This window comes from Bradysia coprophila, unplaced genomic scaffold (assembly GCF_014529535.1).
Source record: "Bradysia coprophila strain Holo2 unplaced genomic scaffold, BU_Bcop_v1 contig_350, whole genome shotgun sequence".
In the NCBI taxonomy this organism is placed as follows: Eukaryota; Metazoa; Arthropoda; class Insecta; order Diptera; family Sciaridae; genus Bradysia; species Bradysia coprophila.
Window position 1 is genome coordinate 10,695,524 of NW_023503608.1, and position 23,303 is coordinate 10,718,826.

The 23,303-nt window shown below is 33.5% G+C and overlaps 3 protein-coding genes across 3 annotated transcripts; 1 reads left to right on the plus strand and 2 right to left on the minus strand.

The window, feature by feature from the left end:
- Positions 1-6,138: 6,138 nt before the first annotated feature.
- LOC119080950 (aldo-keto reductase family 1 member B10-like) lies at positions 6,139-7,247 on the minus strand. The gene has a single exon (XM_037189579.1). The coding sequence runs from the start codon at positions 7,204-7,206 to the stop codon at positions 6,238-6,240; it is 969 nt and encodes a 322-aa protein (XP_037045474.1). The 5' UTR covers positions 7,207-7,247; the 3' UTR covers positions 6,139-6,237.
- Positions 7,248-11,070: 3,823 nt separating this feature from the next.
- LOC119080951 lies at positions 11,071-16,101 on the minus strand. The gene is made up of 8 exons (XM_037189580.1): positions 16,037-16,101; positions 12,971-13,350; positions 12,546-12,911; positions 12,110-12,381; positions 11,958-12,050; positions 11,763-11,895; positions 11,333-11,695; positions 11,071-11,267 (listed from the first exon to the last, which is right to left on the minus strand). The coding sequence occupies exons 1-8, from the start codon at positions 16,099-16,101 to the stop codon at positions 11,197-11,199; spliced, it is 1,743 nt and encodes a 580-aa protein (XP_037045475.1). The 3' UTR covers positions 11,071-11,196.
- Positions 16,102-17,581: 1,480 nt separating this feature from the next.
- Positions 17,582-20,091, plus strand: LOC119080952 (MOB kinase activator-like 3). Its single transcript, XM_037189581.1, has 4 exons — positions 17,582-18,024; positions 18,185-18,335; positions 19,392-19,735; positions 19,803-20,091. The coding sequence occupies exons 1-4, from the start codon at positions 17,983-17,985 to the stop codon at positions 19,920-19,922; spliced, it is 657 nt and encodes a 218-aa protein (XP_037045476.1). The 5' UTR covers positions 17,582-17,982; the 3' UTR covers positions 19,923-20,091.
- Positions 20,092-23,303: the final 3,212 nt, after the last annotated feature.

Here is a 23,303-nt window from a genome sequence, read left to right on the forward strand (position 1 = left end):
CGTAAACATAATGAACAATAAAATAAACTTCAAAATTTGAATTTTTTGCCTTTTTTGTAAATAAATTTTTACATTTTTTTTTACTTATGAACAATGAGTGAGCATTTAATAATAAACAAAACAAAAAAATATAAAAAAAATAAAAAGAATTACAAAACATGTGAATAATGTAAAACTAAACCATAAACGTGAATATATATTTTCAACATTTAACACCATTGCACACACACCATTCACACACACATAATTCACACAAAATTAGGTGGAACTTGCCCGAATTTCCCATCCAACTATTTTTCTTAAATACGAAATCATTGGTAAAACTACGTCGTTTAAACTCGCAAAGTTCGGATTTTTTTATTTGCCGAATATCGCCATTAATTTCAAAGGAGACGACCGACATTTTCGAGCGAGACGACAACGATCTTTTGTTTAACGTAACCTTACATTACGCACCTGCTTCCAAATGTTGTGTTTTGACTCGTGGAGGTTTGCACGACCAACCGAAGGCGCGTTTCCGAATCCCACTAGTCAAAACCGACATTTGAAAGTAATTACGTAAGGTATTTTACATGCTGAAGCAACATTTCACATTACCAGTTCAATTATCTTGTTCTGTAGTATTACTTTACAGAAAAAGGTCTAAACTGATGTATGTAAAAACTCCTAACTGCTCTTCCTTTCGGACTCAACAGCTCATCTACATTTATAATGCGGTAACGTATTTGTCGTCATCAAATGATTGAAGTTTTTTTGTTTAGATGACACGATCTGTTTAAAAAAAATAGTTCTTAATGCGGTAATATAGGTGGGAGTTACAACAACCGTCGTCGCATCTCTTAAATTTTCGATTGATCAAGTTAAACAGTAAACACGCTGTCATTTGAGCTGCTCTCAAAATTAAATCGTCGAATACAAAATAGACATAGTCCCTATCGTGATCTGCGTGAGTATCGATGACCTATCGAGTTGTAATATCGACGACCTTTTTTGAGCTTCAAACCCACTCGTTCTATTTTAAGTATATTCTGCTAATGGCATTCAAATCGAGTCTGTTATGCAAAAACATTTCGATCAAATCCTGTCAAAGAAAATCGAAAAATCTGAACGTTAATCACGAACGATTCTGCAAAGTTAGGTAACCATGAAATATCGACAGCAATAACAAGAATAATCGATGACCCCTACACTTCTTCAGTTAGAATCGATCATTTCCGATCAATGCACACAGATCAAGGGATCCTTTGTGCTACCCTGTCATCAATAAAATCTTGAAGCTTCTTTTAGAGCCTCATCTCCTTCTCAACCTATTACCTTACGCTCTACATGAACCACTCTAGGCGAGTAAACTGATCCCTATGATTAGTTACCAAAATGATCAGCTAATCTTTGGGACAGTAAGCAATCTAACCCTTTAGGCCTCAGAATAATGATAGCGAGTAAGGCAACATTGTCGCCCGAATCACAGTCCTTGTCATTGAGATTGACAAAGCCTGTGATTTACATTCCGCTCGATATTGACCTGGTCCAGTTTCATATTTCATAAGACTAGCCCGTTCGAACGTAAGCTTTCTCTGCAGCTGGCCAATATGAAAGCCGAGCCAGGCAGAAGTCACTTAGTATGATGACCACTAACTAATGTGGTCTGATAGTGAAACTCAAAATTTTTACACTCAGACGCTAGGCGTTACTTTGAGCGCAGGTAGCAGATTCAACCGTTCTTGAAAGGCTGACCATCGATTATTGACAATAACATCAATAATAGCTAGCTAGTTTATTTATCATTAGGAAAAGTGGTTATCGACCCTAATATTTTTAAATTTTAACATTGACGTTAGTGTCGCTGAAAAAATCTTTTGCAACTACAGCCTTGGTAGCTAGGATTCCTTTGAAAAACTAAAACTTAGCAAAACTAAAGAAGTGCAAGATTTGTTATGAAGCATTACGAGATACTTAAATCAAAAGAAGTGATAGATTGAATCTAAATTTGCGATACGCATACCGTTTATAAAAGATTAATAAAAAAATTCGGATGCTCTGGCTCATTTAATGAGATTTACGAAGATTTTCTTATCGAACAGTTTAATTGAGATGTTAGTCCTTGAACGCAGAATTCATCGTGAATACTTTGAACAATATAATTTCCTTACACAATTTCGTTTCCTTCTGTGCACATTTAATTCGAAAAGAATCCAATTTTTTTTATTTGATTAACATTACCCTAAAGAAATAAGAAAATGAAATGAAAAACTGTTTCAATTAATTAAATTATTAACGAGAAAAAAAGAAAATATAATTAAAAATTATTGCGTAAACAAATCATATGCTGTACTAAATGTAATGGTTAATTATATTAAAGAAAAAAGTGGAAAATATTAAAGAAAAAGTTTTATTGATTACGAAATGTTGAAATATTGTCAGAAAATACCCGCATTTAGAACACCGGATGTGAATACAATTTAAAATAAATGAAAATCGTTCAACAAAACTTAGTATTTTACTCTAAGGGCATTTGAAACATTCCGTGTGAACAGATAAATTATTTTAGATTAAACAAATTTTTATCAACAAAGAGAAGAGAAACAGGATCTTAAAACAATATCATAATTTAATCAATAAATGTATTTCATTCTGAAGGGATTAAACAAACAGCTTTTATCTTGGGTTTTATAGTTGAAAAATTAAAAAAATGTGAAAGAAGATATCCGTGTGTGGTCTTTTAATGTCATTAACAAAAAATACTAGAACATAAACAAACAAAAAAAATATGTGCAATGGATTTGTGTAAAGAATAAATAAACAAAAAAGAATTAATTGAATAAATGAAGCAATTTTTTACAAAAAAAAGTTAAAAAAAAAAATCATGAAAAAACAAATTGTCATCGAATAAAAATAGTAAAAGAAAATGAAAAATCTTCGTCATATTTTTAACAATAAAATTTCTTGTTATTTATTTGAAATGCGCTTTTATAAATTAGTTTCACGACCGTAGCTAGATATTTGCAGAATAATAATTACAATTATAAAATTACAAACGAATATAAATGATTACTTAAACCAACCAAGATTAGAAAGACTTCGCAGACCGCATTTTTGTTTTTAAATATTGTCTCTCACGTATCCTTTCGATTTTAAGTTAAAGATGAACTGTTAAAAAAAATATCATTTAATCGAAGGGATGTATACTCAATGGACGGTCTCACATACTCCCGTGCTGTGCAATATTTTCGTATTTTGACGGACCGAGCGAAGGAGAAAATAACAATTCAAAACTGAAATTGAAAGCAGAATACGAATTTTAATCTTCTGGTTTTTATATAAAAAAAATCCACCTCTTTTAACTGTAACTTTAGATGTTACCCAACGTTTGCGACTTAACTTACTTGAGAACTCATTATTCTCCGTAAATTATAAAATGACGGTGAATACTAAAAATCTGATCTTTGGTAACAACTTCTAATATCTCAAAATTAATTGTTGTGGATTATTCAAAAGATTAAAATTTCTAATCGAAATTTTCTTCCCTCTGCACAGTTCTGTCATATAAGTTCTAGCATAAACCCGTCCCAATGTCGAAAATTTAGGTCTCATCTACACTCGTATAGCATCATAGAAATTTCACCTGAATCCTCCCAAGAAAAATGAAAATAATTCTACGGGGCTGCATCGTGTTAATTATGAAAATATTTTCCGAATGTTATGCACATTGTATTCGATTTATTATTTCGCGTTTACTCGAGTGTTCTTTTTTCACCATCAACATGGGAACTTATTCTTGCTGAATGTTGAATTTTAAAATTTGCTTAAAGCTTAAATTGTATGTTCACATTTTACAGAACTTTGTCATTCGCAATTTAAGTTTCATTTTCTATAGACATGGTAACAATTAGCACTAAAAAAATCTTTATTTTAAAATAGAAACACGATTGTAAAATGCTCGAAACATTTTTTCTTTTAATTTAATTTATTCTTCGTTTACTAGATAAAAGAAAAGAACACTAAATAATTAAAGTAAAATAAATTACAAATTATATATTTTAATGTATATACGAAAAATCATAAGAAAAAGAAATAATTTAAAAGGCAACAACAACAACAACAAAAATATTGTAATTAATTCTACCACCAGAATTAATCATTATATACTAATTAAAAGAAAAATAAAAAATAAATAAACAACACACACACACATATATACATGTCATATTCTGTATGAATGTCTATTTTTATTGTTTATTATAATTAATTTTTGTAAAAATAAATGTATTGATATATTAATGTAATAACTGAGTTTGAATCTGACGCAGATTAGGTATATTGACACGATTTTTTTCGCAGGTTCTAATCGCTTACATCTGTGACTGTCCGATATATGAGACCATAACCTGGCCTTAAGAAACATGGTCACCTGGCTGAAATCAAAATCACAGGAGTGACAGAAAGCACCTGAGCGATCAATTCTCTTATTTTCAATTCCTACAATCACTAAAGTAGACGCTTGTGCCGAATTAGCAACAGCTGATCAACTTCACCAGTCGATCAACAAACACACTCTACTTGTATAATATACACATTCTGAACAATGTGTTACTACAGTTATATGTGCTATGTGCGCACATAGATGACCTCAACATATGTATGTAGCTTGCCTTTGAATTGCTTTCAACACAAAGGCATTGTCCTATGTCCTTGTCGACCATCTGTTCAGATGTTCACCTGTTGCTGATTCGGCACAAGCGGCTGCTTTAGTGAGTGTATTTTCCTTTTACAAAATCTCATTTCCCGTATACAACATGTATTTTGAAATGATCGGTTTAATCGATCTGTCAGAGCAGGTCAAACTGATACAACCAACTCTATTTTACTAAATGAACAAATGTGGACTATAATGTTAGCTAAGTGGCCATGTCTCTTAAATTAACGAAATGATTGTTGACGAAGGGGTCTATACCTATCACTCACCGACTATTGCCAATTTAGTGGAGAAAATTTTTATTTTGTCGCCGCTTTCTTGTTTTTGAAAAAATTGACGTTGAACAGAAACTTATCATGTAAGTTCTTCGAGTCTCGGTCATGGAGCCTGTCTCGGTCTTGGAGCCTCTTGTCACTAGATAGCAATAACAGTAGGTTCTTTGACTATTATTGACTTTATTCGATGAACCATCGACGAAATTAAATTCTCTCTAAAAACATTATTTCCACTTGCCACACTACAATCGCTAAACCGAACTGGTGTGCATAAGTTATTTTGCACCAGCTGGTCCCATTTGGAATTGTATGTGACCAGCTGGTGCAAAATAACGTATGCACACCAGTTCGGTTTAGCGATTGTATAACTTAATATCGCAAACCAAACGTATAAATCATAATTCAAAACATTGAAATACTACTTGTTATCATTGTGCCTATAAGACACCGATAAGACACGATTAGAAAATGTACTAATCATTGCATTTTATGCGCCGTTACTTTTTCTGATTGCATAATTCTAAATGACTAGTATCTTGACAAATGTGACACATTCATCTTGGCTCGCATAATCTCTCAAAGTAACATTTTACTGGAGCGTGATTTTTACTTCAGATACTTTGTATTAGTCGACTGTTTCATTTGAATCATATTTACACCCGAAACTTAGAAAATTTCATTCCCTTTACTTACATACCACAGTTTCTCAATCCACATAAAGGACGAAGACAAAAATAATGACAAGCTCTGGGTAATATGGTCATTTATATAGTAAAATGCATGTTAAAAAATTGAAGTACAAGATTTGAAATCAATCGATTAAAAATACTTTGATCGATGGAAGTAGTAGACCCGATAACAATGCTGGTCATATGCTTGCCGTCTGTAACAGGTTAATACTGATAATGTTCCCTTGCGTGCATAAGGGTGTGTCAATGTGATGTCATATGGGTTGTATTGGATTATATTTGTGGCTTAAACAAGTTCATCGGGTGTTTCATACACTTAATTAGAATTAAAATTTCAAATTACGAAGTTTTGAAAACCGACACAAAACAGAAAATGTGTCGGTTTTCAAATTCTGTAGAGAAGCACCATAAAAGAAAGGATCATCCATTAGTTTTCAGGATATTTGCAACTCTTCGAAAAATGACAAAAAAAGTAAGAAAGTGGAACCTAAAATTTGATTCGTTTATTATTTTCCACAAAACGAAATTACAATCATTCAGGCCTCAGTGACATTGTAGATTTTATCAATTTTTGGTTGTCTCAGTATGGAATATGGAACGGGTAATTCGGAAGTAGATCTGCACCAGGATCACCGGGACACGAACGATAGCCAAAATCGAGATTTTCCAGTGCCGTGATTTCGTCAGCATTTAATTCAAAATCAAATATTTGAATATTTTCAACAATTCGATCTCGTTTAACACTCTTTGGAATAACAATCACACCTCGTTGAGCTTGGAACTTAATTAAAATTTGTCCAGCTGTTTTCTTGTACTTCGTAGCCAATTTAGAGACTAGAGTGTCGTTTAAAATATTTTTCTTGTTCGGATTCGTATTGTACGCTGAACCCGGATTACCCAATGGACTATAAGCAGTCAACGGAATGCCCTTTTCCCGACAAAATTTTAGCAACTGTTTTTGGGCTAAGTATGGATGCGACTCGACTTGGTTGGTGACTGGTTTAACCGAAGAGTTATTTAAGACGCGTGTAACTTGTTCAGAATTGAAATTTGATACACCAATCGATTTAACCAAACCATCCTTTAAGACGTCCTCCATTCCCTTCCAAGTATCCAGGTAATCCACTTTTCCGTCAATTGCTAGACCATTTGCGTCCGCTGGAAAGATTTTCTCATCGACTTGTTGAAAACTAATCGGCCAGTGCACCAGATACAGATCCAGGTAATCAAGTCCCAGATTAGTTAGCGACCTTTTCAATCCTTCGCGTACTCTTTCACGAGTGAAAAATGTTAGCCAAACTTTGCTAACAACAAACAAATCCTCACGTTTCACTTTTCCTTCGGAAATAGCATCCTTGATTGCTCGACCAACTGGTACCTCATTGCCATAACAGTAAGCACAATCAATGTGACGATAACCAACTTCAATTGCAGTTTTTACAGCTTCGTATACGTCCTCATGTGGTGATTGCCAAGTACCCAGACCAATAACTGGCATTTCAATGCCATTATTAAGCTTCACTTTAGTGACTTGCGATGGATCAACCATTTTCGTTGTAGTAAATTTTATTACTAAAACATTTCTAAAACAGAGATTCACTAAAAGCCCAATATCAATTTCTTTTTTGAATTTTGCAAACACTCAGTAGTGGATTGTAAATATGTATATTATTGGGAAGATAACCTTTTTAGACCGATAATAAAAAGACTCATCATGCCAAGTACAAGGTAAAATGTGCAAGATAAGAAATTTCAATGTTATTTAAGAATTAGAAAGGTTTACTTATCGATCTGAAGTGGGTTTTTGAGCCGACATTGCATAATTCTATATGATGGTTTTTCCAGGATTTTGGCATTTTAAGCAATTTTCTAGGTTAACACTTCTACAATCACTCTACTTTCAAGAATTGACCTGAATCGACCAAGAAGTGTGAAGGAAAAGGAAGGAAGGAAGGAAGAATCGACAATTAAAATCCATACAAATAGTCAGGCAGGTTTTTAAAGTGTTTCTGTTCATTTTTGGATTTCAATTTTTTGATTTTAACTACGAAAATACATTAAAATTTAATCGATTTATATCCAAACAACATCTTCGACTTATGGTGAGATAGTGGTTAAATAAGGAATTACCACAATATTTATATTTATGTAGACCTTTAAGAGAGCCAACAGTTTTTGTCCTAAAAATGAGGATAGTCCCTGAATACTAAAGATACTTAACAACCGTTAAAAACATTACACAAGAAACACAAACTACACAGGGTGTACATTTCTATTATTATTCACTGTCAAGTGTGTGGTGCTTGTGAATGAAGGTCATTTTCAATTATAAAAAGTTGTCTGCAATCATCACACCACAATGGAAACATTTCTCTACCAAAAGTGAGACAGATTAAAATAACGAACTAAACCATCTAAATGAAGTGCGTTACCCCTCAGAAAAAATTGGAAAGATAAGAGCAGTACATTACAACAGTAAAAAAGTAGTGACGATTCAAATGCAGGCATCCCACTAGTTCTTCAAAATATTTCTGAGTCCAGGGCGATATGTCTCATTAGATCATATTAAATGATTTTTCGGAGATTTTGATCCAATTTTTTATTTAACTTCATTTCAGCTATTACTTGAAGAAGAGTATCACTAAATTTGTAACTTAACAAAATAAAATTTAGTTCCAAAATTTTAAGTTTGATGTCTTAATGTTTCAGTCTTGATCCACTTTACAAAATAAAATTTAATTCAGTGGTGGATGACGCTATTTTGATATATTTTTGATTGAATAAGTCAGAAAATGTATGCTACGACCTATGCTCGGGAACTAAATTCGACTTTATTTTCTCTACGTGTACTGCAAAATTTTAAGTTTGATGGCTTAATGTTTCAGTCTTGATCCACTTTACAAAATAAAATTTATCTCAGCGATGGATGACGCTATTTTGATATAATTTTGATTGAAGCAATCAGAAAATGTATGCTACGACCTATGCCCGGGAACTAAATTCGACTTTATTTTCTCTACGTGTACTGCAAAATTTTCAGTTTGATGTCTTAATGTTTCAGTCTTGATCCACTTTACAAAATAAAATTTAACTCAGCGATGGATGACGCTATTTTGATATAATTTTGATTGAATCAATCAGAAAATGTATGCTACGACCTATGCTCGGGAACTAAATTCGACTTTATTTTCTCTACGTGTACTGCAAAATTTTAAGTTTGATGGCTTAATGTTTCAGTCTTGATCCACTTTACAAAATAAAATTTATCTCAGCGATGGATGACGCTATTTTGATATAATTTTGATTGAATCAGTCAGAAAATGTATGCTACGATCTATGCTCGGGAACTAAATTCGACTTTATTTTCTCTACGTGTACTGCAAAATTTTAAGTGTGATGTCTTAATGTTTCAGTCTTGATCTACTTTACAAAATAAAATTTAACTCAGCGATGGATGACGCTATTTTGATATAATTTTGATTGAATCAGTCAGAAAATGTATGCTACGATCTATGCTCGGGAACTAAATTCGACTTTATTTTCTCTACGTGTACTGCAAAATTTTAAGTGTGATGTCTTAATGTTTCAGTCTTGATCTACTTTACAAAATAAAATTTAACTCAGCGATGGATGACGCTATTTTGATATATTTTTGATTGAATCAGTCAGAAAATGTATGCTACGACCTATGCTTGGGAACTAAATTCGACTTTATTTTCTCTACGTGTACTGAAAAATTTTAAGTTTAATGTCTTAATGTTTCAGTCTTGATCCACTTTACAAAATAAAATTTAACTCAGCGATGGATGACGCTATTTTGATATAATTTTGATTGAATCAGTCAGAAAATGTATGCTACGATCTATGCTCGGGAACTAAATTCGACTTTATTTTCTCTACGTGTACTGCAAAATTTTAAGTGTGATGTCTTAATGTTTCAGTCTTGATCCACTTTACAAAATAAAATTTATCTCAGCGATGGATGACGCTATTTTGATATAATTTTGATTGAATCAGTCAGAAAATGTATGCTACGATCTATGCTCGGGAACTAAATTCGACTTTATTTTCTCTACGTGTACTGCAAAATTTTAAGTGTGATGTCTTAATGTTTCAGTCTTGATCTACTTTACAAAATAAAATTTAACTCAGCGATGGATGACGCTATTTTGATATATTTTTGATTGAATCAATCAGAAAATGTATGCTACGACCTATGCTCGGGAACTAAATTCGACTTTATTTTCTCTACGTGTACTGCAAAATTTTAAGTGTGATGTCTTAATGTTTCAGTCTTGATCCACTTTACAAAATAAAATTTATCTCAGCGATGGATGACGCTATTTTGATATAATTTTGATTGAATCAGTCAGAAAATGTATGCTACGATCTATGCTCGGGAACTAAATTCGACTTTATTTTCTCTACGTGTACTGCAAAATTTTAAGTGTGATGTCTTAATGTTTCAGTCTTGATCTACTTTACAAAATAAAATTTAACTCAGCGATGGATGACGCTATTTTGATATATTTTTGATTGAATCAGTCAGAAAATGTATGCTACGACCTATGCTTGGGAACTAAATTCGACTTTATTTTCTCTACGTGTACTGAAAAATTTTAAGTTTAATGTCTTAATGTTTCAGTCTTGATCCACTTTACAAAATAAAATTTAACTCAGCGATGGATGACGCTATTTTGATATAATTTTGATTGAATCAGTCAGAAAATGTATGCTACGATCTATGCTCGGGAACTAAATTCAACTTTATTTTCTCTACGTGTACTGCAAAATTTTAAGTGGGATGTCTTAATGTTTCAGTCTTGATCTACTTTACAAAATAAAATTTAACTCAGCGATGGATGACGCTATTTTGATATATTTTTGATTGAATCAGTCAGAAAATGTATGCTACGACCTATGCTCGGGAACTAAATTCGACTTTATTTTCTCTACGTATACTGCAAAATTTTAAGTTTGATGTCTTAATGTTTCAGTCTTGATCCACTTTACAAAATAAAATTTAACACTAAATAAATCGACGACAGTACTGTCCCATAAATTGAGTATTGATGATCTTTTAAAAATATGTGTGGCATCGTTTCTGTTGATATACCTTTCATATATCTTTTATTTAAATCCATAACTTCTTAGTAGTTCTAGATGAATGGGACAATTTCTATTGAAATTCATTCTACACAACAGGTAGTACATGAAAAAATATAAAGTCAAGAGAAAGAGCAACACTACTGAAGTCGAAGAACTTCGTCCAGCTTGGTACTGTTCGGGATGCTAAAAATGGCACACATATTCGTTAAGGCAACCGTTTCACTGTATGAGTTAGATGTTATCCAGAGTTCATCGCCTGTTATCGATGAGTGACTATGTCTAACAGATTAAAAATTTAAACTTCGACTGTTCAATAGAAATTTATTTGAAAAAAAAATTGGGCGCGTGGAGGTTTAGAAGTTGTTTGCTTCCCTTTGCTCCACATTATTATGTGCGTATGAAAATATCTCTGCTCAATAAACTAATTTAGTCATCTATTTAGTTTCGGTCCGAAACGTTCCATAAAACTGGTAGACTTTGGTGGAGAGAGAATGTCGTCACCTAAAAATGTTTTTTAAAAATAAATTTCTTTTTCTACTTTTGAATGAATGTAAAGGAATGATTACCATTTGCTTGTCGAATTTCATCGATTAAAGCATTGTCAGGATTTAAACGTTTGAAAAGTTTATAGTCAAATTCCCCGTTAGCCAACAGTTTCTTTGCCATCCGATCGATACCGGTAACTGCCAGCACAGTTTGAATATATGCGTCAATCAGGTCGTCAATACTTAAACCGAGCTGACTGAAATCATGTTGATCCATTAGAATCAATCTCGTTGTATCTGTTGACCATGTTCCATTGTGTGATTGTAGAGAAAGATTTGTACCGAGCATTTCCCAGCTGTTAATGTCAGCATCAAGTTCCGCAGATAAAGGAGTTTTTGCTTTACGTGCGAATATGCACACAGGGCAGAATCCTTGTTTGCTGCCTGAATGGCGAAAAGATTTCTTTCATTGATCTGACTCGATTGAATAAGTAATGATCGGGGTCCTTACCTGTGATCATTAATCGAATATCAGTGACGTAGATGTTGTTGTTCGTATTGGGAATTGTTCCGACATGGAAGTAATTGTTGGATCGGTTTTTGCTGGACCAACCAGCCTTGCCCACCAGAGATTGAACGAGAAACTGTTTGATTGTAATGAAGCATTATAGCACGAATACATTCACTTCCTTTTTAGTTTACATGCCTTATCATAATGGTAATTCTGGCTCATAAAATCCTTCAGCTCAATCTTATTTGTGATTGTGTATACACCCTGGCCAGCGTTACTGTATGGTACCTTTAAAATCATTCAATGGTTAAATTTTCGTTGAAACCGATTAGGTGATTTCAAGTTACCTTCAACACACCCCGTCCGCCCATTGATTTAATGTAAAATGGTATTTTGCAACGGTTAACGTTACTTATCGTTTGCGGTGTTCGAATACTCAAACCTGTTCCCGCAAGCTCGGAGTTGTATTGGTCATATGCTATGGCTGCCATAATTTTGTTCCGTCCACCAGCAATGCAACTTATTATTTCATTCACAACAATGGTTTTTGTCTTGATCGGAAAGCGATTCCACGGCTTTTGCGTAAGGTATCGGAAGCACGCTCGTATCGGATGCCAAACTAATAGACGCAAATTAAAGGAAAACTCAATTGAGTCATTTAATCTATCTTGAACATCAAGCGTATCGTCATACAAGTACTAACTCTCAGATACTCATAATTCATTGGTTTTAACATACAAGACCAATAGCCCGAGCTCATTGTTATCGAAAATGATGACTTACCTTTCTCTGAGTCTCGAATATATAACACGCCATCAATCCATTTAGCGTCTGGATCAGCTTCATTCATAAACCACTCGCAGATCCAGACTTTTTCTTTGGCAACATCAGCTAGAACAGCTGCATACCCACTGCATTCCATCATATTTTTATCACAAATAACTGCAAGACCTCCCAAACTAGGATCGGCTTTCGATAGCTGATTCTCAAATGCAGCTTCAATAACGCGGCGATAACCACCTTGGGCATTGCTTTCGCATGTTTTCGATATAAAGGGCATTGACTTTTGACCGGAAGGGCAGGAGTTTGTTTCGATTACGATCATTTGCCTCTGTCCAGACGCAGTGGTAACGTTAAATAAGTCCGAACCTTCCAAGAAAAATTTAAACTGAACCCTTTCTGACATTGAATTCACTGTTTGCACTTACCCGCCCACTGGAAGTGGCTCGGAATGTAGGAGAGAATGTTTTTCAAAACTTCTGGTTTGACTCGAGGATTCAGATTTGTATAGCGTGCAACGATGCGATCATTGCCCATCGACAAAAATGTTTCGATCAAGGAGTGAATTTCGGCATTCACGACGCGAGGATAGAAATGTTTCACCGGATCAAATTCACCTTCATTTACTTTGCGCGAACAGCATTCACGATGAAAGTCATTGACTGCTATCATTGCACTCAATTCAGTTTGGGCTTTCGTTGACATAGCTGAGATGGATTTCACAGCCTTTCGATTCAAAACGAGAGATTTTTTACCATTTTCGGCGATGGTTCCATTGCTAATGGTTTCATTTTGTTGCACATTAGATCTGAAAATAATAATTGAAGATAAAGTCAATGTGAATAACTGAAATCGAATGGAAGTAAGATTTACATTTCATTTTGCTAAAATTTACGGCTTCTGCATAAGATTTGTATTTTGTGGCAAAGATCAATCGATATTTTTAATAGTAAAGAATAGGCACGACAGTTTTTGCTAAGCCCCTAAGCACCGAAATCGTATTTACAAAACACATTCGTTCGAAACTGCAAATTTGCTTCAAGAAGTTCAATGTACGATCTCTAAAGCCGCTACGTCCACTTGCCACTCTTGTAACGACTAAATTAAACACAAATGTTACGAATTGAATTAACACAACTTGATGGAACGATTATCGGAATTCTACACATCACTGGTTCCGTCTATCTGCAACGGCTGTTCAACTTTTTTAGCTGATAAAACGAAAGAATGATCAGATTGGTTATGTTAAGTATATATTTGATTGCAGAACGTGCTAATCAAATAGTCTTTTTTTTCGAATATGTGTTGCGTTATCTCTGAGTATACAAAAACGTGTTCAACTTAATTGTTGTCATCACCAAAATAAACTTAAATTTCATTGGATACTTGAAATAGGTACTCGAAAACATTGTCCTAACTGAGTTGGTTAACGTGTCTGTTCTAAAACCAAAATTTGCTATGCTTCGCATAAAAAATATTTTCGAAGGAAACGTTTCCTTTTTCTGCTCCGAATTTGGATCATCGTCCAACAAAGCATCAACAAATTTGTACGTATAACAGGCGCCTATGAACATTATCTTTATCGCTATTGGTCATTCGGAGGGGCTTGTTGTGTTATACATCGTTAATTGTACTCAATACAAAATTTAAAAATAAATAAATTTCGCGTTCAACTATCTATACGGGAAGCCATACCTACTTTTGACTGCTATTTTATCGTGTATGTATGTTACACCGATAACGAATTATTAAATTTTTGGTAGCTTAACAACACGTGTTACATGCGTTTTAGAACATTTGGATGGCATGAGTCAGTGCGTGTCCAACCATACAATCTATTGATACATACACATTATCTGGAATTTCTGTTTTTGGTCAAGTCGTTGAAAAAAAAGTAGTACACCGAATGATATCATTTCTTACCAAGGCCGAATTAGTTGAACATTTTTGGGGTAAATAAGCACAAAATTTCTTTAAGAATAGACACCACCAAAAGTACTTAGTGCTATTGAAAACCTTCAGAAATGGGCCTCACCAGAAATAGTGTTTGAACACTTCATACTGGTCTTAAAACAGTTGGCTTCACACAGAAAGACAAATCAAGCCAATACAGCTGGTAGGTCGACCATATGTGTAACAATTAAACGAGAAACTGAAACGAATTTTTGACAGTGTACGTCAAAACTGTTTTCCATCTGTTCTGGCATACAAACTTATACGTCTTTATACGGTTTTATCACTACCACGCGCGTGCTCGTAACTATTTCACCCTTATAAACAGTTTTGTTAGGATAAGTGGACCAGCTTAATTAAATTCTAATACAAAGATTATTGACAATGACGTCAAAATGGTCTGTAGCGAGGGTTTTCTCAAAGTTCTGAAAGAACTTTGGGTTTTCTAAGCAGCAAAATGAAGTACTAGATTTCTTATCAAGTACATTAAACCAAAGAAGTAACAGATTGAATTTTTTAATGGTGAATGAGTTGTGGGAAAATTTGTTGTTACTCGTGAACTCAATTTTGCTTTTATTTACCAAATATTTCGCCAAAAATTCGCTGGCATTTTCAATGGATTATCACAAAAATCATTATTCTAATAGAATCTCGTCAAAATATCACAGAAATTTGTCGTCATTTTGCTTACTAACATTTTACCTAGTAAATGGTACAAATGGTAGAAAGAATGGTTTTGTGCAACATTTCACATTTCGTACCTAGGACTAAAAGTCTTTTTTTAGCGTGTGAGAAGTACGAATACGCTAAAAACGCTAGTCCGTGGTACGAATAGTATTTTTCGTATTGCACTTTTCGGGTCATACGTATGAAATTCTTGACCACCCAAATGTTGGCAGTTAAACAAAGCATTCTTTTAACTAAATAGCTTTACCAGAAAAAAATTGAACAAACATTTAAACCATTCGACCCATATATGTTACAAGACGAAACCAGAGGTGTTACGATAATAAACGTGTAAATTACGCAATACATCGGGAATAATTCTTCAGCAGTGTCTTGGTGCTTATCAATTTGAATAACTGAAAAGTTGTAATAGTACGATCAACGAGTATAAATGTAAAAATGTAATTGTACAATCGATCCTTCCGCTATCACCGTTACTATCTCATGAAAAAGTACTTTTTTTACGCTTCACCCTAATACTTCACGTGTCAGGAAAATTAAAATAATCACCTAAAACGTGAATCTATATTTGAAGATGACTCAATCACTCTACGTTTCATTCCTCATAATCTATAACCCAAATGACATCCTCCAACATCTACCATTCAATCAACGCTCAATAAGAAATTTTTATCCAACGACCGTTGACGGCATTTATACACAAACAAGTCTCATTCAAAATATTTATAAAAATATCTAAAGTTTACAAATATATGAAAACACTAATAAAACACTCATCCGATCTAATTCAAAAGAAAACAATCTAACCAACACCGCACTATTATAAAAAAAACTTGTTTCTATCAAATTACTACCTGAACAACCACTTATTTTTATCAAACAAAGTCCAAAAATTGAAGCACATGTCTTCACAGTTCATTCGCTTATAGACAACTGTATTACAATTTTCTGAAAAAATTTATGAAACCAATGAATTCTATTAAGGATTTGACTTTTTTACCGAATAATTTTCCTGTGAAAATAACCTGTCAATCTCAAGGCACGCACGCACTCTTCGAAATGTTTGTTTCGCTTTGTTTAAGGCTTCAAGCAATGCACTTCAAGCAGAAGTGCTATTAATGACAGCTGCCAAATAGAGTACTAATTTGTATGAAACACATTTCCAGATTTTTTTACAGTGCCAAAATTTGTTCGATACACTGTCCAGTTTCAGTACCCTATTTGGGAACATCCATAATGGACGTCCGACAAAGATTGACGTAGGTATAGTTTGTCGCTTCATACAAAATTTTATATTTTGTATGAAGATAGGAAGGTAGGTACTTCGAGAATTTCTTAAAAAACGCGGACATCCTTTAAGGATGATCCGTTCATAGTAACACTCCTTCTTGAGGAGCGTTGCTTCAAGACAAACTATCCGAAAGTATTTTACATAAAAGAACAGTAGAAAATGTCTCAATATTATGAAATATAAATATTGCTTCAAACCAATTAATCGGCACCAATCCATTGATGCCGGTGATAATTCAAATAAATCCCAAAATCACCCGATAATAAAACGACTGGGCCTATCATTTTTCTTAATACATTTTATACGTTAAGCGTGCTACCTCACGTGTAACGAATTTTTTTTAATTTGTGTTCTCTTCAATGCTAAATTAACGTATACTATTTTGTCTATTGTTCAATCCTTCGTTCATTTTATCAAAGTTTGTCTTCCTCGGCACACGTGAGGCTACAAAACTATCTGTAGATACAAAAATTTTTTAACGTAAAATATTGAATATACAAACATGTCTAGTCTATACAAACATATACCAAACTAAGGTAAGGTATGGAGAGTCTTATGATGTCATTCTATAGATTATGATTATGTAGCAATTCATATTACAGACTTGATTAAGGAAATGAACAAAGTTTTAATATTTATTATTTGGCATATTCGATGGGTGTATCTATACGGGCTGTCGAAAACTATAAGTAAACACACTATATTCTAATTAGACAACTGTTACTACTGAATCGAATTATTTTACCAAAAAAAATTGTTCGAGTACTCAATTTCTGGAATTCAATGAGACATGGTATGGTCGACGTAAAAGCTTCAGCATAAAAATTTTGTTTCTACCGAACACTATTTTCATTGACAATTTATTGATTGAGGTGACAATTATTTCTGATAGAATTACTATTCATTTTATGTTTTCCTTAGCGAACGGTTTCACTCTCATTCAAAAAAAAAAAAAAAAATAACAACAACAACAACAACAAAATTCTCTCAGTCGGATAGTATATACTCTTTTTCATTCAACAGAACATCTGTTCTCGTTGATAGAATCATCGTCTTCTACACTGTTAACGTTATAATGCCATATCCAATTTTAGTGAAAACTCTTTATAATACTGTACTGTATGATGGCGATGGTGTAAAGGAAGTGTCAGTGTGTGGTTCTATGTGTAAAGATGTTCGTTTTTGTTTGTTAAAAGAAAAATTATTAATTCATTTCGATTGCGATTAGTTACGCGGATTAAATCATTTTGATTTTCATTTGTCAAGCAAGGATCGAGGGTTTATGAATACGTTGCAAACAATCTGATGGAATTTAATGTGCAAAATTTTCCACCTAATTGAACGGCTTCAATGACATTTTTCGTGTATTTGTGAAGTAGAACTAAATCTAATAATGAATTTCGCGGATTTATAACCAAAATCAGACAAATTTTATTAAGCACATCGCACCAAACGGTATATCAGTGAAACTTATTTTATAATAACAATCCTCAAGCAACTGCAATAACAATGGCATTAAACGGATTTATAGAATTCTTCCAAAAAGGCAAGGTATGATGTCGCCAAACGTAAACAAATCAATATGATGTCATTCACTAATGTATTATTATTGAATGAACACATTGGTTCTCTTTTGTTTGTGTAATTTATTATTGAAAGTCAATGTACGTAGCCGCAATACAATTAAGCTTCGTTCTCAATCACTTTGCAGACTTTTAGGCCGAAGAAACGCTTCACTCAGGGAACTATTCGTTATTCGTTACATAAGCAAGCACAGGCGAGTCTCCAGTCGGGCATAAATTTGAGACAGGTCGTTAAACTACCACCGGGAGAAAATCTGAATGATTGGATTGCTGTACATGGTAAATTATATTCACATCAATTTCTATCAAAAAATGTTTTCCCTTATCAATTGGTGATAGGAAATAGATTACGGAAATTTGGTTTGACGAAAGTGTGCTAACGATTATGGGTAGATGACTTTGAATAAAAGTGAGGAAACGATTATAAATCGATTTTATTAAATTTTCGCAAAAAAAAACTGTCAGAAACATATTACGGACGACTATATTATCTGTTACCGACAACGACGACTCGAATAAATAATGATATTCGATATTCGAATGGTAATGCATCTGCAACAGTCTGGTAAAAACGGTTAAAAACAATCTGTAGCATTTTGTAGCTCCTTAGAATTATTTCATACAGTGGGACTACGCGGATCACTTGTTCTAAAAAAATGTTTTGGAAATAAATGAAATAAAATGAATCTGTACCCACTACCCAGTTGTGATTGTGTAGACCAACTATACATACGACATCATGCGGTGACCGTGACTTCTCTACATCTTTTACATACATGGATGCAATCGTCATAAATAATGAAAAAATGTTGGATGGAGAAATGTGGGTGTATGTACTGACTACTCATACATAGTAAGCGTATTATAGTTGGATACATATGCGTTGCAACAATCAATGTAAATTTTCAATTCATAGGGTTTACCTCTCCCCCATTCAACGTTCCTCATTGATAATTTTACTTTGTAGGATGTTTTTGTTGCAAATATTGAATTCAATTTGAGGAAATTTCGAGGAAATGGCTTGAGTAAATTGTGTCATAGGATGAAGTAAGTGCCGAGGAAATGGACAAACTCTTGATCAACTGGGGAAACTCCACGTAATATATGAGTCAGGGCATGCAAATGCTAGTAGACCCAGCTAATATGAGTAAATGTGGTCGCAAGATTTAGGCAGTCTCGGAAAATTTGCAGAAATATTTGATAAATCCTTTAACATGTGGGCGCAGTTGTATGTGAGATGACAAATTTTTACGGTTTCTAAATTTAATGTTAAAATCTCAGGCCCTATCTGTCTGGTCACGTCATCAATAGAATAAATTTCTCAATACCTTCCAGTCGTGGACTTTTTTAATCGCATCAATCTGATCTACGGCACCGTCTCAGAGTACTGCAATGCCACGATATGTCCGACGATGAGTGGTGGCCCACGATACGAATATCTCTGGGCTGATGGAGACCAATATAAGAAGCCAACGAAACTTCCGGCACCGAAATACATTGAATTGCTCATGGACTGGACAGAGGCTCAAATAAACAACGAATCTGTTTTTCCCGTATCAACAGACGTGCCATTTCCGAAATCGTTTGTGTCACTGTGCCGGAAAATACTAACCCGATTGTTCCGAGTGTTTGTTCACGTTTACATTCACCATTTTGATAGGATTGTCAGTATTGGAGCGGTAAGCTAATTTCAATGAAATTGCTTTTGTTTCTAAAAATTAATTTCATGTCAATAACTACCTTCAGGAGGCTCATGTGAACACTTGCTACAAACACTTCTACTATTTCGTTCAAGAAATTGAGTTAGTGTCTCCGAAAGAATTAGAACCATTGGCAGAAATGACGGCTCACATTTGTAAAGATTAAGTGCAACATAATCGAACCAAACTATCGACTATACGTCTAATAAAACGCTTAAGAACTAAATTTTAACTTTAACAAAGTGGGAGGTATTGTAAATATAATTCGATTGTTGTGTCCATAGTCCTTACGGACTGTGATTGTGTTACTTAATAAAAAGTTTGATAAAATGGAAGTTGTACAGTTTTTACTTTTACTACATCATATGAGATATTATCTATCTGGAGTTCTCAGTGAATCCGATCATCTATTATAGAATGGTCGGAGAACAAAAAAGCTTGATGAGCTTGATGAGGGAGGAGTAAATGTTAGAAGGTGGAATATATGATAAAATTTGAAACAGCATAACTTAACGATGACACACTTAAATTTAAGTCCGGAACGCTTGGAAGCGTCAACAGTCGAAAAAACGATGGTTAGTGTAGATCAATGGATTTCGAAAGTGTATGAGAAAGTAGCCGTGCAGGGATTGATGATTGTAATTTTTGGTGGAGCGCCCGGAACTAAAAGTGATGTTTCAATTGTTAAAATTAAGAAGCATCAAGCAACAGCGACAATAAATTCATAATTTATGTGGTAAAAAAATGATTTTTTCGTTACAATAATTTGAAACACAATTACCATCATTTACCAGCTGCAGAATGTGCTGAGGCTTGATTTTCGACCCATTCTTGTCTGTTCTTATAGTCGGCATAAATTGTTCTCACGTTGTGTATACTTCGAGGTCTGCTATATTCTGTGATAAATGCTTTAAACAGTTCCAGGGCTGGTATCTGTTTTCTAGGTCTTGGTACGCAAAATAGAAAGTAAACACACATACATCTAGGCTCGAACACACAAGATGGTATGGGGGGACCGCAAAAGCCCAAGGAACACTACAGTTAAAATAATAAGAAATCGTTTCAAATGCGACCGATGTTTCATTAGGTTCTCTCGTATTATACAACGGTTATTGCTTTGTCAATATCTGTCTCACTCTTCTCCATACTGGAATCTATAACCACTGAGCCATTTGTGCGTGTCACATATGTTGTCAGAATACTCAATAAAATAAAAAGGAAAAACTTTTCCATTTTTCTTATTTAATTTGAATAAATTTTGCAGCTAGAATAAAAGTTGTTCAGTCAGCAAGACTAAATACTAAAAACTTTTAGGTCACCTTGCAGCCTTAAATACTAAAACATTATTCAAACAAAGCATTGTTTCACTTAAATACCACGCAAATATGGCAAATTCCATCGTAACGTTAAATTCTTTGCTAGCCAAAAAAGATTTTTACTGAGGGTGACGTTCACAAGACTCTGAATGAATTTTATGAAACAATTACAGGAGTTATGTTTATATATTGACGACCGACGTGTGGTAGATGGTATAACAACAGAAATTGTATGTTATTTTAATTTAGAGATTAAAGCATGTGCACAAGACATCAGAGGCATGAAGATCAGAGACATGCCACAATTCATCGTCACCATTTTAAATCAAATTGTGTTAATTCTACGGGAATCGTAAGAAAATGGCAACAACAACATTGTTACAGATTATGGGCCAGTCAAAAAAAAAAGAGTCATCGGAACAAATCAACTCTAAGACGACACTAATTTCTTTTTTATTTTGGCTTTTAATATTTTTGATAAGATCTTTTGGAAGAATTTCTTGTTGCATTTATTTAAGAAAAGTAGAGACGCAAAGGCAAGGTTTTGGTGCCAGTAAGAAAGCTCAAAGCTCATTTATACAATCAATTAATCAATCGATAGATAAAAGTATTACCAGTGGAGGGATGGGAAGATCCAAAACAATGATCTACATATTATAGTAGTTGGCAAACAATGAATGATATCAGTTTGCTTATAAATAGAAATTGTAATTTGATTAGATTGGCTGGTTATAAATTAGTGGGCTACGCAAGAATCTAAGTGTAAAGATAGATATGCGATTGATTGCGATCTGCGGTCTTACATTTTCCATAAATTAATAAAATTTTGTTAAAATAATGAAATTAAAATACCCCTGTTTTGAGATACAATTTTCACAAAACTGCTCACTTTCCTGACAACACCAAAATGATGACAACACAAGAGCGTACTATATGAAAAACTACCACTGATTCGGTTGGAATTGCGGTCACAAATTTTTAACATAAGTCTTTAAATTTCACAAATGTTAAAAAACAAACTGCAATAGGTTTAAGCATTATCAAAATATAATAAAATCGCGTCACACTAAATCGAATCATTTCCGAAAAATGATTTCAAAAATGATGTCATTTCAATTAAAATGCTACTTTCAGTAAAAAGGACATATGGGCAACCAAATTTGTGATTTAAATAATAAAATACATTTTTGATAATTTAAACGTTTTCAGCCTTTATTATACGCTAATTACCAGTGAATACATAGTAGAAGTTGATTTAAGCAAATAAGTCACAGAAAATCTATATAAAGTCGGAGCATTATAATTTGATCGATTCTACTTATTTAATTCATTTTTAAATAATTGTAGTTTTCGAAGAAATCATTTCGAAAACATTACAGTATAAAAGCTTAGACACGTGCATTTGAACGGATTACCCGCAGGTATACCGCGAATAAACAGCTCTAATGTGCATGTGTAAGCCTTTATACTGTAATGTTTTCGAAATGATTTCTTAAAAAACTACAATTATTTAAAAATGAATAGAATTGATCAAATTATAATGCTTCGACTTTATTTTAGTCAAAATTTTCTGTGCTCAAATTTAAATTATTGCGCTTTTCCGAATTTTCTAAGTTGTTTTGAGTTGTAATCGTTGTATGGAGCAAGTATCAATTATTAGGAAGCATAATGTTGTAGTGTGTCTCTGGAGGAACAATTATGCCTCTTAAGCTGATTACATCATCATAGTCAACTACGACTATGCAGAGGTTATAGAGAAATCATTGTTGTTCTTCGAAGCTCAACGATTGGAATATTTGCCACCCGAAAATAGGTATCGATTTATTGACTGCGAGAAAACAACCGCACATCCAAAATAGAATTCCATGGTGAAGAGATTCGTTTGTGACCGATCGAGATTCGTTTGTGACCGATCTAGGAGATGATGGCTAAACAGAAGGATATTTTAGCTGTAAATTTTAGAATTTGAAAAATTTATTTTGAAAAATTTTAAAAACAAATTTTGATCAACAGCTAAAGTATACGTTAAATTTCAATTTTCTACTTTTTTTATATGAAGTAGAACTCTGACTACATTCCATTATTCATTATTTTCGTCACGAGGTAAATAACATATGACAAGCAAATAATTAAGTAGTTTTGATATTTGAGGAGAGATGTGCATGAACCGATAAATTTTTATTCGGGAAATGGCTTTTTGTGAGTTTGTGACGAGTCCATAACTCTACTCA

Bases quoted from the DNA above. Each gene is read 5' to 3' on its own strand.
- LOC119080950 (XM_037189579.1), bottom strand. From the start codon at position 7,206: ATGGTTGATCCATCGCAAGTCACTAAAGTGAAGCTTAATAATGGCATT.
- LOC119080951 (XM_037189580.1), bottom strand. From the start codon at position 16,101: ATGAACTGTGAAGACATGTGCTTCAATTTTTGGACTTTGTTTGATAAA. The intron at 13,351-16,036 runs GTAGTAATTTGA...TATTATTTTCAG, and splicing joins AAAAATAAGTGGTTGTTCAG to ATCTAATGTGCAACAAAATG. The intron at 11,268-11,332 runs GTAATCATTCCT...AAACATTTTTAG, and splicing joins TGAAATTCGACAAGCAAATG to GTGACGACATTCTCTCTCCA.
- LOC119080952 (XM_037189581.1), top strand. From the start codon at position 17,983: ATGGCATTAAACGGATTTATAGAATTCTTCCAAAAAGGCAAG. The intron at 18,025-18,184 runs GTATGATGTCGC...ATCACTTTGCAG, and splicing joins AATTCTTCCAAAAAGGCAAG to ACTTTTAGGCCGAAGAAACG. The intron at 18,336-19,391 runs GTAAATTATATT...AATACCTTCCAG, and splicing joins TGATTGGATTGCTGTACATG to TCGTGGACTTTTTTAATCGC.